This window comes from Drosophila takahashii, chromosome 3L (assembly GCF_030179915.1).
Source record: "Drosophila takahashii strain IR98-3 E-12201 chromosome 3L, DtakHiC1v2, whole genome shotgun sequence".
NCBI lineage: Eukaryota > Metazoa > Arthropoda > Insecta > Diptera > Drosophilidae > Drosophila > Drosophila takahashii.
The window spans coordinates 9,950,510-9,967,638 of NC_091680.1; the positions used below are offsets into that span (position 1 = coordinate 9,950,510).

Sequence of the window (17,129 nt, forward strand, 5' to 3'; positions counted from 1 at the left end):
CATATTTAATTTCCAGCACAAAAAGTCTCGGAATCGCCTGCAGGTCAATGGCAATATTTCCAAGGAACTGCGCATGATGGGCCATGGAACGGCCCAGAAGCACACATCCAAGTAGGACTTTTATTAATCAATTTTTGTTTGCTTTTTTTAAGTTTTAATTATATTTTTACTTTTCTGAAGATTTGGCTTTGGCGACAGTTCGGAGAGCACCAAGGATCCCGAGGACGAGGTAAACGAGTATCTAATGCGAGCCATCGATGCCCGCAGCATTGATCATTTGAGGGCCGAGCACTGTCAATCTCTGCTGCTTTGCTTCAAGGATAATGTGCTGGAAAGAAAGGTAAATGTCTAACTTTTTTTAGAATTTTTAAAGGTGAAAATATATAGATTATTATATTTTTTAATAATTTTTCAAAATTTAATTTAGTAGTCTCTTTAGTAGGTATATTATAATTAATTTGGTTAACGAATAATATTTGCTTTTATGTTATCTTATTTCTTAATTATTTTTATTATTTATTTTTTTCTTAATATTAAGTTAAAGTACATCCCTTAAAAAAGCTTTTAAGACTGCTTTAATGCCTGTTCTAAGCATAAAAAGTTATTTACATTCCTTGGTTTATGCTTCTCGATGGCCAAAGTAAAAACAAGGACCGAATACTTATTTCTGGGCTATTGTGCTGCCCTCCACCAGTCAACAAATATACATAATGTATATCTAAGCCGTGCTTTTACCACTCTGTTTTTCAGTACGCCAGCGAACCGGATCGCATGTTGTGTGTTTACTTCTACTGCAGTCTGTTGGTTTTGCTCGGCACCAGCATAATGCGGCTGGTGGTGTTCCAGAGGTAAGTTGGTGGGGATTGGGATTGGGATTGGCCTTTTGAATGCGACAGGAGAAGGGGTATGATTTTTTGGGGCGTCCAAGCGAGGCGCTGTTATAAACCTCAACATATATGCATGGCCGCCGGCCCCTCAACTCTTTTGCATACACCACTGCGTATACGTGTTGCCGAAAAAGTTGCTACCCATTTAAATTGGCATTCCGCTCCTCCATTCCATTCCAGCTCCCTGCTGATTTTGGCCTTGTCCACGGGCGCTCTGCTGCTGCTCGGGCTCCTGGTATTTCTGGTGGCATGTCATAAAATCAACTTTCAGGTGAGCACACACAAAGAGTTTGGGGGGGAGAATGTTGACATCCTGCATTTTTCATTCGGCGGAATGCCAAACTTTTTAGCTGCCATCGGACATCAAACGCTTCTCATTGCGCATTCATAGCAATCGCAGGATATCGCAGTTTTTCGCCTTTGCGAGTGTCGCCCTGATAGTCCTCACCACTCTGTTGGCCATGGTGAGTGTACATATTTTAATCGCCGATTACCCGCTGTCTGTATTAATTGCCTGGCCCTATAAAATGCCATAAATATTTAAGTGCAGTTCAAAAGGACCAAGCAAAATGGTTTTAATTTAATTGTGAGCGACTTTTTAAGTGCCTTTAACAATAAAAAATATAAATAATAGGGAATAAATTATTCATTGTATTACTTTAATAAGAGGTTTTTTATTGAATATATTAAAATAAATATGGGCACTTCCAAAAAAAAGTCCACCAAGCCAAAAACCTTGAAACTTGAATAAAACATATTTCCACATGATTTTGCCCCGATATTAGTTTCTAATTAGTTGGATACTGAGCTTAACTACAAATTTGGGGTATAGTTTGATTATTTTTATGACAAACCCCACCAATATACGCAAAAATCAGTTTTTGGCTATTTTTTTGTTATTTTTTGGACCTGTCTTCTGTTGTAAATTTATCCTATAGGAATGCTAATATGTGACATTTTTCTGTACTGAATGCTTCATTCACATGCTAAACTATTAAGTTAAAAGCAAAACATCCAGCAATTGAGAGATAGAGGTAAAGAAATCCGCTTTACAAAACAGTCGGAAAAAATGTCCCGAGCGACATGTCCCGAGCGAATGTGGTTGAAACTGCATAAAAAAAAAACGGCAAAGAATTTTAGAGTAAAACCAAAACCATTTCATAGCGACATGTTTGAACGACATTCTAAAAAAAATCGCATTCAAATATTCCATCAGAATTAGCTAATTTCTGGTGTTGTATGAACTTCCCCGAAATCCACTTCTATTTTTGTCCCGAGCGAATACGGCAGTTTTTTACCGATATCTTAAAAACTAAAAGTGGTACAAAATTAAGATTTTTACCAAAAATAGAGCTTGGAAAGAGTGAAAAGAAAAGCCCATAATTAAAATTAAAATCCATTGTTTTACAATTTTTTTTCAACTTTAAAGGTGTGCAAATGTCCCGAGCGACATTTTGGAAGTGCCCATATACATTTTAATTTGTCTTTCTAGCTTACAATATTATACAATTTTAGTTTGTTGCTTTCACACTTTTAAAATTTATTTTCATCCATATTTGCTTTAATGTATTCACAGCCATTTAAATATAAATCACAATTTGTTCTCCACCTCCAGTGGATGTGATAAAATTCAGTAGTATTTGTCAAATAATTTTGTTGGCTTTCTATTTATGTCAAAAAAGTTATTTTCGCTTCGACACACACGATTTTTCGTTGACTTTAATGCGACACACGCTGCGTATGCGCAACAAATGCGCAAACAGAATGGTCTAACATTACGCTTCCATAGACCGGAGTTTTGGGATGATTTCCATCTCCAACGTTTATGTACCGAAATAAGGAATGGATCCTAACTGCCTTGAGGCCATTATCCCTCTGTTTTTGGGGCATCCCAAGTTCTTTTTTCGATTTGTTTTTTAGCCTTCATTTGTTGTGCATTTGTGTGAGCTCAGGGCAAAAGTTTCCGACTAGAAATTCCGGGGGTGGCGACCTCTTAGAGGGAATAAAAATAAAATTTACGTTTTGTAGTCCAAACAAAATCGGGGGCGCGCTTGTTGCGTTCTCCGTCGATGTTGGTTGTTTTGTTTGGGGCGCGTCAAAACAAAAGTTTTTCCATTAAAGTTCGGCATTGGCCAAGAACATCGAGAACCACACGGCAACGAGGCATGGAGGCATCGAGGGGCGACGACTGAATCCTGGCCCCAGGACCTGGCTCGCATGATGAAGTGAGAGGTGGCTTTATGGGCAACTTGTTACCTGCCCCATGGCTTTTGTCTGCAGCCAGTCTCGGGCCACGAGTTCTTTGACATTTCGTTGTCACTTTTCCGTTTGTTTCGGGCCGCGTTTTAATGGCACTTTAAGAGGCATTCGTATTCATTTTGGGCCGCACTTAATGGCCAATCTCGCAGGAACCGCACTACACAGGGACAGGACCTGTTGGATGCTCGTTAAAATCTGCCGCAGATCGTTAAACTTGTCTAATGCGTATTTCATGGCCGCACAGCTAATTAGCCATGCTCTCCATAGTTTCAGGAATCCTCCCGCCAACTGGAGTTGCTCCAGAGGAAGCGCTTTTGGCTGGACGTAAACGAGGCTGTGAGTCTGAATGCCACGGAGTTCAACACGGAGATATATGCCCCCGAGGAACCCGAGTGCGATTTCTATCTGGCCTACAATGTGAGTGAGTTCGCAGGGGAAAGTGAATGCATATATGGAACATGGTATATAGGCTATATATCTTCTGGAATAGCTATTTGAAAGTCCTGATAAAGATTAAATGTTTTACTAAATATTTTTGTCACTTTCTTTAGGATTTTAAATATTTTAAATATTTTAAACATTTTAAGCAAATTGTCTTACAGTTTTTTTCATAAAATAATATTTATAAAAAAAATTTGGAAAGTTCACCAAAAACCTGGTGTTTTTCTGTGCTCCAAAAGTTGTAACTGATTCTGAAAATCATTTTTTGAAGAATACCATTTAATATTTGGTTATTAATATAAATATTCAGTTGTCTAAAAATATCAGTTTAACTCTGTTCAGATGACATGTTCAAGTGCTAACATTTGTAGCGCTTATTGCCCTTATGACAGAATTGTTGTGGGTTTTTTTTCCGCGTGGGCGGGCCTTGAATATATAATTCCCTGATTCCCCCGTCGCCCACAGACGTTCCTCCTGCTCACGCTGCTCTCGATGATGAGCTGTGCCACCTACCAAGTGCTGCGGATCCTGCTGAAGCTGCTGCTGCTCCTCCTGGCCTCCGGCAGCTACATGGCCTGCTCCACCTACTTGTACTCGCGCAGCCGGGAAATAAGCCAGGAGTTGGCGTAAGTATGGCATTCCGCATTCAGCGCCGCAGCTGCTCTATCTCTGAATGAAAACGAATTATGGCGTAATGCAATTTCGCTGGGGCTCAGTGGGTTAAAGGGGGGAAGCGAGCACCAGCTGAAATGCATTTACGGCAGCCGCAAACTGCATTAAAATTGTATTTAGCACCAACTCTGAATACAGCTGGATTCATTTATCAACTGCCGCAGTAACTTCTCTTGTTCGTTTCTGTCCTTGCCGCCGTATTACCCTTTAATGGACCGGAATAACTTTGTCATTGTCGCCATTTCGGGACGACTGCACCTTTTCTCGCCGTCTGGCCAATGGAAACAGGAACGAGGAGGCCCTGCTGCGCTACATAATTGATTCCATATTCCTGTTCGCCTTTATGCTGGCCCTGATTTTCCACAGCCACCAGACGGAGGCCACTTACCGCCTGGACTTTATTTGGAAGCTGCAGGCCACGGGTGAGACAAGTTTAATTATGCTTAGTTGTGGAGTGGAAAGTGCGCAAAGGAAATTAGGTGGACAAAGGGTGCTAATGGCAGCCAAGTCAAAGTTTCCGACTTGGGAAAATGTTTAAAACAAGTTTAGACGGTCAAAGAGAATAGTTGGCACTACTTTTTAAAATGCTTTCTATGCAAGGTTGGCTTGTATATTCTTCAAACTTATTAAGTTCAACTAATATTTCACATTTATCAGTTTACTTTTAATAAAATTATAGTCCCAACTAATTGGAAACTAAGTAAAAATAGTTTTACTTACATTGTATACTAGAATTTTTTGTTAATTTAAATTATATTTTAAATTATATTTTGATTGTTTTCATCTTTTTTTAATTTGGGTAAACTTTTTAAAGAACCGTTTTTTTTAATTCCGTTTCAATGTTTGAACGGCTTTAGTATTTTCAAAATAAACTATTTTTAACAACAAACTTTTTAGCATTGCAAAATACCAAACCTTATTTATGTTAAAACTTAATGGCTTGCCAACTTTGAATATCAAGTATACGCACAGTTGCAAGTAATCCCCGAAAATCACAAACGTATTTTTGGCAAATTCCTCGTACAGCCAACAGAAGCCCCTCAAATTATTGTGCTGATTAAAATTCGAGAGTTGGAAAGTTTCGAGCCGTTTTCCTTCATTCATGACGTCTCTTTTTCCGTTTGACACACTGTCAGTGATTTGAAATGATTCCCTCTGAGGAAAAGCGACTGAGGGATTGGGAAAACTTTCAGCGCATAAGCCACTTCATTAGTATTAGTGCACAATTGCACTTCCCTCCACTCACACAGACACACACCCACTCAAAGGCATTTTCCCCCGCTTTTCCCATTTTGGGCAATGGCAATGTGTTTTGAGCTCTGTGCTTTCTCTTTTGGCGCTTTTACTTTCCGCTTCGGTAAACTGATAAACTGATATTTCAATTTCACGCTTATGTTTTTTGCCCTCTTTTCTGGGCTTCCGCCGTTGTTTTTTTCTCGTTTATTTCGCAGAGGAAAAGGAGGATATGGAGCACCTGCAGGCTTATAACCGTAAACTGCTCGAAAACATTCTGCCCGTTCACGTAGCCGAACATTTTCTGAGCCGCGAAAAGCACCTTGACGTGAGTATACAAATGCACTAACAAATGCCATTAAATAGAGCCATGGCCAAAATAAAGACACTAAATATTATCTCAACACTGGCTTGTTTTCGTAGGCTTATATAGTAGCTAAACATGGCGTACCTAATTAAAAATGATATAATAATAGCTTTAGTACTTATCGAAATAAAAAAGAAATCATTATAAAATGTTTATAAATATACATTAAATACAAATATTTTAATATTATTAAGAAAAGTATTGTAGAGGGTTTCTATGAACTGGAGTACCAAATAATTTTAAATATAACATTTTACTGGTTTCTTGGCAAAAACTGTAATGCAAGTTAAATATGTAATCAAGAATTAGTAAATTTGCATAGCCATTATGCTGAGCACCACTGTACGTACCGACTTCGACCTTATAGTGGTCATATATTCATGAGCCATGCAGGCAAACTGTTCAACATATTAAAAAACTTTGTGGCTGTGAAATCTGCGCCAAATGTTGAGCAGCATGAGGAGGTGAAGGTCCGGGAATGAGTTGGTGGTGAAGGATTCAGATTGGCGAAAAGTCCTGGTAGTTGGAAAGAGGGGTTTTCGGACGGGGACAGGGAACTGTGATGTGACCACGTGTATGTGGCCTGAAAACATTTCACTGCACTTGCCGCAAGGTGGAAAGTCAGGGGGCATGTGCACTTTCGGAGGCGAGGCAGCGTGGCAGCCTCCCGCATTAAATGCAAATTCAACAAGCTTAGCAGCCAGCCGCATTTGATGGCCAACGAGCAGCCACTTTGGCAGCGGGACAAAAGCCAATGGGCTCAACTTGAGCCGGGCAAACAGAACCACACTGAGCAAATGTTAGATTTGGAATTTTAATTATATTTTATTTGCTTAATCCAGCGCTAGCTTTATGATATACTTGAATACTTATGGGTGTAAAATATTAAAATATTACCAATTATTACTTGAAGATAATTTTTATATAAGCTAGGACATGAAAAACTATCCTCAGGAACAAATTGTGTTTTTTATAAATTATAAAGAAATAAAGAAATTAAATAATATATTTCAGAAAATCCTAATGTTGTCCTTTTGTTGTCCCAATTTTACACAAGGTTATTTGATTTCTTTCTACCTTATGTATTCTATAATTATTCCACCTCAGTGCACAGCCATAAACAGATGCAAGAAACTCTACAGCCCAGAATCTAATTGAATTTTCGATTTGCTTTGTTGCAGGACCTTTACCACGAGCAATGCGACTCGGTGTGCATTTTGTTCGCCAGCATTCCCAACTTTTCCGAGTTCTACGTGGAACTGGAGGGCAACAACGAGGGCGTGGAGTGCCTGCGACTGCTCAACGAGATTATCGCCGACTTCGACGAGCTGCTCAGCGAGGAGCGCTTCCGGTGAGTCCTCATCCGCTTCCCCTTCCTGGCCTAAACGGTTTTAACCACTTTGCGGGTTGGTCCATTTCCGGCCCCTCTCCTTCCACCGGCAGCTGCATCGAGAAAATCAAGAGCACGGGCGCCACTTACATGGCCGCATCCGGATTGACGGCGAACACCTGCGACCGGGTGAACTTCAGCCACGTGACCGCCATGGCCGACTACGCCCTCCAGCTGTTCGACAAGATCGAGGAGGTCAACATGCACTCCTTCAACAACTTTCGGATGCGAATAGGTGGGAAAATCTATCTTTGCCTTTTTCATTCTCCTGCAGATACAATGGGAAATATAATTTACTAATGCGGTTATTCCACTACATTGGTCGGCTCATTCATTAAAACAATTTTTTCTCAGCCTATACGATTTTACGTAGGTGCGAGCAAGACAGATATATGTCAGCTGCAATGAGCAATTAATGAGCAAAATTTAAAAAACCGAAGGCCACCATTTTATTTTTTTTTGTATGAGCAAAATTGAATCTAAAAAGTACAATTTTGCTCATTTATTAGAGCTACTGTAAATCGGATCTTGCTCGCACCTACGTAAAATCGTATGGGCTGAGAAAAAATTGCCCTAATGAATGATCCGAACGATGTAGTGGAATAACCGCATAACCAGGAATACTTATTTTGATTTATTTTGGAATTTAGAAAAATTTAATTTTTATTATAATACGAATTATATTTACAAATTTGTTTTAATTTTGGAATGGCATCAAGACCTCTGTGTACACTACTAATTTTCCTCAGTGCCTTAGCTTCGTCCCAACTTTCACCACATTTTATTTGCTGTTTTCGTATTTGCAGGGATTAATATTGGTCCTGTGGTGGCTGGGGTCATTGGAGCCTGCAAGCCGCAATATGACATTTGGGGCAATGCCGTCAACGTGGCCTCGCGAATGGACTCCACAGGTCTCGTGGATCACATCCAGGTGAGTCTTGATTAAATCATCGGCTAATCGCGGGCACTCAGGTGGACTTTATGCCGCCCTACAAAGTTTTCGCCTGTAGCGAATCACGAGATATTCGTGCTTTCGAAAGTTTTTGGAAAGGGCTGAATGGCTGCCACGCCCACCTAATCAATGGCCACCTGGGCTGACCACTTCAGTGACAAAGTTTTTAGTGTCAACGAAAACTTTTTTCGAAGCAGACACAAAAAAGGGCACAGGTACACAAGTACTGATAAAGATATTCAAGAATTAGGGTGGACCCGTTTTTCAAAAAAGAATTAAAGAATTAAAATATTATTTCATGGATAATTTGTCTTATAATTTATTTAGCTTTTTTGTGTTATATATCAAAATATTACACTCGAATAAAAAAACAAAAAAAAAATTCACAAACTTTAGACAAAAATTAACCACATTTTCTACCGTCCACAAAGATAATAATCTTAATTACATCCTCTTTACTTAGCCTATATAGGCTAGATAGTAATTTTGTTTAATGGGAACATAATGGTCCACCCTAATATAGTAATGTGGGGGAGTACAGATACAGATAAAAATGCGCATTTGATTTTATTTGCCGTGCTTCGATGCTGTCAATAAAACGAAGAAAAAGGCGAAGTAAATTTGCAAAGGAAATAAATTATTAAGCGGGCGTCGCTCGGGGGGATTGGGGATTGGAGGATTGGAGGAGCGAGGACGCAGTGGAGTCCTGGGTGTTATCATGAAATATGTAGCCACGGGTGAGCGGGTGAATCAATAAAAGCCGAGCCAGCTCCCACAGCCATTGAACTTGTCAGCCGGAATTTATGCTATCGCTTGTTCCCTGCCTCTCTCTTTTTTTCCACCTGTCCAGGTGACTCAGGAGATGCAGCAGATTCTCGAGGGGCGCGGCTTCGAGCTCACCTGTCGCGGCAGCGTGGATGTGAAGGGCAAGGGCTCCATGATCACCTACTTCCTGAAGGGCAAGAAGCCCATCGAGGTGAAGGAGGACCTGGCCAAGGCCGAGATTGAGCCGCCCAAGACCTTGACTTTGGTCTCCAAGGAGCCGGAGAAGTTGGCGGGGCAGCCGCAGGAGCAGACCAAGGAGGACTCTGTGGAGCAGGAGGACGACGATTTGCTGCCCTCGCCGGACATCGACATGAACTCCAATATGCAGAATCTGACGGCGCAGCGGAGGAAGTCCCTCTGCCGACAGCACAACATATCCTCCTCCTTCGGCACTACGGTGAGCAGTTCCACAGGTATCACGCCCAGCATTTCGAACAGCTCCAGTGTGGTGACCATCGGCGCCCTGCCCGCCATCCTGCGAGGCGGTAATCCCAGCTCGAATCCCAATCCCACGGCCACCGACAGTTGCTCGGAGTGCGGAGGAGCCAGCAAGTCCCTGGCCACGCCCACTGCTCAGCCCAGGACACTGGTGGCCGAACTCAAGGACGAGATAGCCCGCGACGAGAAGATGGGCCTGAAGGACTCCATTGAGAATCTGGAGATTCTGCTGAAGAACAACATCAGCCTGTCGGATCTGAGCAACAAGCAGCAGCAGAATCTCCGCGGTGAGACGAGCAGTTCGACCACCACCACGCTGCGGAAGAGGGACACCATTGTGAGCTTCAATGTGACGGAGACGGTGACCACCACGGCCACGCCCTACTCCTCCTCCTCGGGCTCGTCCAACTCGTCGGCGCAGCCGAAGAAGCGCCGCTCGGTGACCACCATTGCGGCCAGTTTCACCACTTCGACCACCACCACGCGACTGCTGTCCAACGAGAGCCAGAGCTCCACGCAGACGGCGCCGGGAACCCTGGAGAGCGGCGGCGGCGGCGGCGGCGGCTCCTCCTCGATGCCCGGCCAATCCTCCACGGAGAACTCGTCGCAGGACTGGCAGCCCCGCACCGCCTCCCTGGAACCCAATCGCAGCCCCATCAAGACCTCGCAGTCCATGAGCCCCATCGGCCAGCTGACCACCGAGGTCTTTGTCCTGCCCAACAGCCGGAGCATGGTGCTCATCAGCAGCAGCAGCGCGAACGGTTTGGGTTCCGGAATGGGTGGCGGGGGCAGTAGCCCGAGGGCAGGACTCCTCCAGGATGTCAGCACGTAGAGGATGCGCAGGCAGCCGTGTAAATATGTACAAAACCGCCGGCACTTAGCTGAGGCCTAGGTTCCTCTAAGTAGTAGCAGTAACACTAAAGGTAAGGGTAAGGTAAGGATAAAGGTAAGGATAAAGTAAGGAATGTGGTAAGGATAAGGAGGGGTAGCTTGATGATTGATTGGGCCTGCCAGTATTTAGTACAGTCGAACTGCTGAAGCTGGATACTAAATCACAACAATCTGTAAACAAATAAAATGTTGTCTTAAAAATATTCAATACAAATATCTAAATAAAAAAATATTTAACCATATTAACTATATTTAATTTAAATAAATTATTTTAAAAAATCTCTGATTCATCTGCTTTCGTTGCTTAAATTCATACGTTTCATTACAATACCCTAAATATATTCAATATAAAAATGAAATATCATTAAACTAATTTAAATTTCCTATAGAATAAACAAATAAACAAGACATTTTATTTCAAATAAATGTGTATTATAAAACACCAAATAATTTTTCCAAATATAAAATCAACACTATATTTTGGTATTATTTATTTGCTTGCCAAACATGCTCAAAAATTAATCCTTTTATCAAAGTTCCGTGCTACAGAAGTTCGACTCTACTCCCAGCTTTCCCCATCCCCTGTATGATCTCGCATTTATTGTAGCTTTACATGTTCCTCAGTTAGCGTTTCAGGGCACCAACAACAAAATGTAATTTCCATATCACACGTAAAACTAAAGTACGAAAGCAAAGTCTTGCACTTCAACTGGGTACCAAAGAGCATTGTTAGAACTGTTAGGTATTCGATAGGTTGTAAGTTCGGAGGAGGGTCCTTGGAAAGGAGAGTAGGTGTGTAAGGTTCCTATGTGTGTTTGCCGTAGATTGTAAATTTAAATGGTTTAAGTGTGCAAAGAAATCGAATTTAATGTTTATTGTCAAACGAATAATTAAGTACTACATGTTGTTGGGGAATGCAATTGTAAACCAAAAATTAGTTATGTTCTTTAAATCATATATGTTTATAAATAAATTCAATGGCCGTTTAAAATATTTATTTATTTCATTCTTGGAATTACGATTTTTATGAAAATATAAAATGCATGTTGCAAGTTCGATTGCATTCCCCCGAAAAACATTTTCACACCAAGCTAAGGAAACAGCTTCCAGTATAATTTCAATTAAAACAATATTCCAAGCATCACCATATCGATAAAAACGTATTTACTCCGACTTTCCATAGCTGGTCATTAACTAAAACAAAAATCTGTCAATTCAACAGCAACAATAAAACTATACTTAATTGTTGCACAAACGATATTTACTAGGAAATAAGTTCAAATGAAAGGAGTATCAAATACGAGTAATGTTAAATGTTAAATCAATATCGTTTATATGTAATGTTAAATGTGTTTCAATGTCTGTATGTCTCAATGTTGCTGAAAGCATCAACACTAAATATAATTATATTATTAAACTGGATGCAACACATATATATTATGCGTAAACAAAACGGAAAACCAAAGAAAAACAAACAAAATTCTCGCTGTGATTTCTATGAAGAAGATGAAAGGATGCATAAATTATTTTATAACCTTTTGTTACTTAGTTTTAACTCGCAAATTTTACGAAAGCCTCTCGGCCACTTTGACTACGCCTAGCTACGAACTATAATTTAACTGAGAATCAAGTATCCTATATAGTTTATACATAAGTGTATGCGTGTATTGAACTCGATGTTGATTAGCTTTGATGTTCAGTTTCAAGTTGATAATGGCAAAAACCAAAACCCAGTCAATGTAAATGTTTCATTGTGCAGTCAAAACAAGGAAAATAAAAAACAAAATGTGTTAATAAATGGCGCTATTAATTTGAAAATTCTATTCATTATTTATTGGACGAATTCATAGCTTTGTAGTTAGTCGTATTTACAGCACTCGAACTGAGGGCTCTCACAGCTTGCGGGCCCGTCGCCAAAGGCAGTAGTAGCCCAGTAAATGGAAGCCAAAATAGAGACCCACCATGGCCAGTAAATTGCGATAGACATTGCTCTCATTGAAGCTGTACTTGTCCAGAACATCTTGACCCGTGTGAAAGCAGGGCAAGTCGGCACTTTCCTGGAAGCAGGCTATAAAACAGAGATATATAACCAATCAAAATTAAAACATTTTAGTTATACTCACTAATATTCTGCACACCCGACCACTGAGCCACGGTCATAGCCTCATTGGCGTACAGCATCCAGGAGAGGAATTGGGTCCACCAAAATGCCACTGGTAAGGAGCTGCATGTAAATGTTCCCTTGATGGTTAAAGTTTCTCAAACTCGGTTTAAACACCACTCACTTCACTTGTATAAAGATACCCGAGGTGATCATGAATATGTAATCCAGCGGCACCAAGTAAGCCATTGCCAGCGGAACAGAATTGAAGGCCGTGGAGAAGAAGCAACCGCAGGCTGTGGCCACATTCATCACCAGCACCACACACATGGCAGTCACTCCGAAGGCGTAGAAGGTGGACCTCAGACCCGTTAGCCAATAGCAGATTATAACGAATATCAGGGGCTCAATTATCATTCCAGGAAGCTAACGAAAAAAAAAATTTAAAATAAATTTTATTAAAATCATTCATCAACTTACCAAGGCCAAGATATTGGCCGAATAATACTGTCCCGTGGAGTAGAGACCAGATCGGGTTTCCCTCATGAATAGGGGGAATCCCTGGGGAAATAGGTTGAGCACTGAATACATGGGATGGTAGGTATTCTCCGATATCATGATGAACAGCGCTCCCTGCACCGCCTGAACTCCCAGCTGCGATGGTTCCGTGGTGCCGGCGAAACAGGCTCCGATTATAAATGCCATGGCGATCTTTTGGATGAACCGCATCCACTGGATGGTGGGATCTCTGAGCAGCGTTAGCGACGCCCTCAGCCACACCACATGGAATCGTTTATACCAGGGTACGCCCCTGAAGGACTCCACCTCCGTGTCGAAGGGGAAGTTGCCCGATTGGGCCATATGAATCTCAAGATTCACCAGCATATCCCGCTGCTTGGCCGCCGAACTGACGGCGAACTGATCGCAAAGGTGTTGGGCGGATCTCTGGGAGGCCTGCTCGTAGCCAGGATCGGTGGCCAGGACGCCAATGAGGAAATCCGCCGGATTGTAGGCCTCCGGGCAGTAGTAACCATGATTGGCGAAGAAACTCAGGGCGTGCTGTGGGGATCCTGTGAAGGCCACTCTGCCATCGGCCAGCAGCATCACGTTGTTGAAGTTGTCAAAGAGCTGCGAACTCGGCTGGTGGATGGTGCACAGAATGGTGGTGCCCTTTTGGGCCAATTCGTACAACGTGGCCACCAGCTGTTGAGCGCTATAGGAATCCAGTCCGGTGGTGGGCTCATCGCAGAACAGGATCACCGGATTGTTGAGCAGCTCCACGGCGAAGGCCAATCGCTTGCGTTCACCCCCCGAAAGAACCTTCTTGTCATCCCCACTCCCGATTCGAGTTTGGGCTGCCGAAAGAAGTCCTGTTCGCTCTAGAAGCTCGTTGATTATCAGGCGACGCTCCTCCTTGGACACCCGACGATCCAGGCGAAGATGGGCCTGAGAAGAAAATAAGGTCGGGAAAATACAGTTGATTTCCAAAGCTATTCCTCTTACTTTAAGCTACTAATAAAGCTATCGCAGATTAGATTTAAAAGAATATTTATTTAATATTTAAAAATAAATAATACAAAAATATTAACTTTCTCTAAATTTAAAGCAAATTAATTGCCAAACATAAATTTAAATTAAAAGTCTAGAAGCTAAGGGGTCAATGTCTAGCTTTCGTTTCCTGAAAAAATATTTGTTTAGCCGATATAAGAATATAACCATTCTTAGTTGTAAATATAATATTAAAATAATTAAAGATTTGAAAAATAAATAGTTAATCATTTTTTATAAAACTTATAATTGGCCAAAAATAGAAATAAAATAGAACAAATAAATTTAAATTAAAAGTCTAGGAAACTTTAGCCTCTATGTGTAGCTTTCGTTTTCTGGCAAAATATTTGTTTAGCCGAAATAAGAATAGAATGTCAAGAAACTAAAGCATTACTATAATTTCGCAAATGCCGAGAGTCATCCAAATATGCTGCCATAGACTTTATAACGCCTCGTAAAAAATCATAAACCCCCTTCAGAGATATGCAGAGTTCTTCGCGCTTACCATAAAGTTCAAGTGCTCCAGTACAGTCAGCGAGCCGAGGAAGAGGTCATCCTGGTAGACGTAGCCGCTGATGCGGTGCATGAAGGGCCCGATGCGCCGGCCGTTTATCAGAATGTCGCCTTGAACCACGGTCCCGGCTGCAGCGCAGATCCCAATGCAAATGGAGCGGCCGGAGATAATGGTGGGGATCAGTGTAATCTTATCGGGAACTACTTGGTAGTAGGGTACAACTTACCCGGCTGTCGAAAGGCGAGCGTCGACATAAGCGTTGTTTTCCCAGAGCCACTGTGAATGGGAGATGTTTTATGAGGGGGCGAAACTTAGGGGAATCTCTGCTTATCAGAGTGAAGATAATTGTCAGTCAGAAATTAGACATCTTGACATAGTTAACACATTTTTTGGTCATCGTACATTCCACTTGAGTGCACCTGATCTCAGGTGGTGTCGATTTCCGCAGCAGCTTACCTCGAGCCCATTAAAGCCATCAGAGTGCCCGGTTGAATGGCCCCCGTGGAGTTGTTGATGATCCGCTTCATCCGTTGCCCCGATCCGCCGACATTGGTGTAAACGCATAGGTCCCTCCACACCAAGGTGGCTCCCTGCTCCGTGGGCGACCATTTGCTGTAGCTCCGGAGGGGCAAACTCCTCTCGGAACTGTTTCGTTTGGACAGCTTGGGTGTGCTGTCCAGACTGGGCACCTCGATGGTACTGCCCACCGGCATCAACTGCAGCTCGTGCTGCTCCACCGACTGCGGTGGAGCCTCCACATCGATCAGCTTGCCATCTGAGTCCGACATTATCTCTGGGTTTTATCTTGGCTATCACGGCTGAGGAGTCTGATTTTTTCTAAACTGAACTGAACCGAAGCGTGCCACAGCTGGGCAACAACTAACCAGCTAAACTCTGCTGAGAAGTTGTCACAGCCAAGTTGACAGTAAGATAGACAGGCACAGTAAGTACAAGCTAAAAGACACTCGGGTAAAGAGAACATAAATGGTAATTTAATGTTGTACCCTTGAGCTTGGGCTTATTTTTCCAAAAAGTCTTGTCCATGAGTCCCAAAATAAATACTCTTAAACATTTTATTCAAATTATATATAAGAATTAGCATAATATTAGAATTACGTTTAATAATAAATAAATTAAATTATATGGAATATATTTTTCCTAAGGGGTAGTACTCAACCCAACAAAAAGTCGTCCAAAATAAAAAACTTTATATGACAATAACGTCAAAAAATTTTGTTTCATATGAAGTTTTTTGTTTTGGACGACTTTTTGTTGGGTTGAGTACTATCCCTTAAGAGTTTCAAAATATTTTCTTTTCAAATTATATTTTAAAAATATTTTTGAAGAAATTTTAAATCATCAATTTCAAAAAAAATTTTTAAGAAGATAAGTACCTATTTTTTTAAATATTTAAAAGTTTCTTTTAAAAATATATATTAGTACAAACCTTTATAAGTACAAGAAAAACTCTTTACTTTTTTATTTTATTTATTCTTTATTATATTTCATTATATTTCCTTTTACCAATGCCTACTGTGGTGCTCAGCACCCCACTATGCAAATATGGTAAACTTGGGATCCGAGGGGCCGGGGCCCACAATCTTTAGGGTGGCCCTGGAAGCGAGCATTCGATCGTCTTGCAGTTTACCGACCGCTTGGGAAGCAGCGGACTTAGGCGGCGCGGCTCCAATTACCATTGCCAGCGGAAAATGCAATCCAGATCCAGACCAACCCACCGGGAAGCCCCGCAGCGCCAGAGTCAGCCAAGCAGCCAGCGGGAAAACCGCCGCTGCCTCGGGAAAGCTAACAACCAGATGGGAGCTAATTCTCGTCTCTGTTTTGCTACAGGCTTTCGCATTCATATTGCACAAAAGGAGACTGAGAAATTGATTCAAAAGTAAATTTCTAGTAAGCTGCAGCTGTAATTCTCACACCTTTCTATACCCATATTTTCTCAATAGTAATTTTTAATATGGTTCAAAAGTATTCAGTAAAATGATTCATAATTCTTGAAAATTATGTACACACAAGGACTCTCATTTCTGCTATTTTGTTATTCACATTTGAAGTGCATTCATGCAGTTGTAGATTCTGTCGTTTTTTAATTCAAACTAATATAGAATCTATAAACTCATTCTAAGCGATTATTTTAAAAATACTTGCACGTTTTTTTCATTCCATTAAAAAATCATTCTATTCTGTGGCGTACTTTTAGGCAGATTCTACTTTTTCTGTGGTGTAAAATATCTTAACCGTTTTAATCCACGAATAATATACAAAGTTTTGAAAATTTATAGTTATATTTTCTACAAACAAATGTAGTAATTTTTTAACAATTTTATACAAATTTTTACATTTTATTTGATCATAAAAGAATTGTACAAAATAAAAGTATATATCATTCCTCAGCACAAATTGAAATATCCAGATTTTTGAGTCAGGTTGAAAGGCGTGCAAGTCCTGAAAAAAAAGAAAAAAATTACCGATTAAAAATAAATTAAAATTATGGGAAAATCCCATTGCATACTTTAATAAATAAAGAGTAAAGGGCAATTGGAATAGTAGCTCAGATTGCATTGGAGGCCAACCGAAAACGCTCAGTATCAGCTTT

The 17,129-nt window shown here is 41.0% G+C and overlaps 3 protein-coding genes across 3 annotated transcripts in view; 1 reads left to right on the top strand and 2 right to left on the bottom strand.

Moving 5' to 3' along the window:
* LOC108059174 (adenylate cyclase type 6) overlaps positions 1–11,289 on the top strand; it is a 43,338-nt gene extending 32,049 nt beyond the window's left edge. Inside the window, exons 17-29 of the mRNA XM_070215428.1 lie at positions 17–111; positions 181–340; positions 751–848; positions 1,068–1,158; positions 1,238–1,351; positions 3,414–3,563; positions 4,053–4,213; positions 4,548–4,681; positions 5,711–5,820; positions 7,041–7,210; positions 7,303–7,484; positions 8,056–8,180; positions 9,052–11,289. Of these exons, the coding sequence (XP_070071529.1) occupies positions 17–111; positions 181–340; positions 751–848; positions 1,068–1,158; positions 1,238–1,351; positions 3,414–3,563; positions 4,053–4,213; positions 4,548–4,681; positions 5,711–5,820; positions 7,041–7,210; positions 7,303–7,484; positions 8,056–8,180; positions 9,052–10,296 (2,835 nt within the window). The 3' untranslated portion in view covers positions 10,297–11,289. The remainder of the gene's footprint in view (positions 1–16; positions 112–180; positions 341–750; positions 849–1,067; positions 1,159–1,237; positions 1,352–3,413; positions 3,564–4,052; positions 4,214–4,547; positions 4,682–5,710; positions 5,821–7,040; positions 7,211–7,302; positions 7,485–8,055; positions 8,181–9,051) is intronic.
* An 872-nt stretch (positions 11,290–12,161) lies between these two features.
* Positions 12,162–15,404, bottom strand: st (ATP-binding cassette transporter scarlet). Its single transcript, XM_017144292.3, has 7 exons — positions 14,975–15,404; positions 14,745–14,794; positions 14,510–14,646; positions 12,937–13,902; positions 12,641–12,882; positions 12,479–12,579; positions 12,162–12,423 (listed from the first exon to the last, which is right to left on the bottom strand). The coding sequence occupies exons 1-7, from the start codon at positions 15,304–15,306 to the stop codon at positions 12,248–12,250; spliced, it is 2,004 nt and encodes a 667-aa protein (XP_016999781.2). The 5' UTR covers positions 15,307–15,404; the 3' UTR covers positions 12,162–12,247.
* A 1,435-nt stretch (positions 15,405–16,839) lies between these two features.
* The window catches only part of LOC108067186 (elongation factor-like GTPase 1), an 81,749-nt gene continuing 81,459 nt past the window's right edge, over positions 16,840–17,129 (bottom strand). The window contains exon 6 of the mRNA XM_070215429.1: positions 16,840–16,978. The gene's annotated coding sequence lies outside the window, so the exon portion shown is untranslated. The remainder of the gene's footprint in view (positions 16,979–17,129) is intronic.

What these genes read in the sequence shown, in the direction of transcription:
- st (XM_017144292.3), bottom strand. Translation starts at nt 15,306, where the DNA reads ATGTCGGACTCAGATGGCAAGCTGATCGATGTGGAGGCTCCACCGCAG. An exon ending in GCTCGCCTTTCGACAGCCGG is followed by an intron (nt 14,647 to 14,744) that starts GTAAGTTGTACC and finishes TCTGCGCTGCAG; the next exon opens with CCGGGACCGTGGTTCAAGGC. An exon ending in GGTATCTTTATACAAGTGAA is followed by an intron (nt 12,580 to 12,640) that starts GTGAGTGGTGTT and finishes ATTTACATGCAG; the next exon opens with CTCCTTACCAGTGGCATTTT.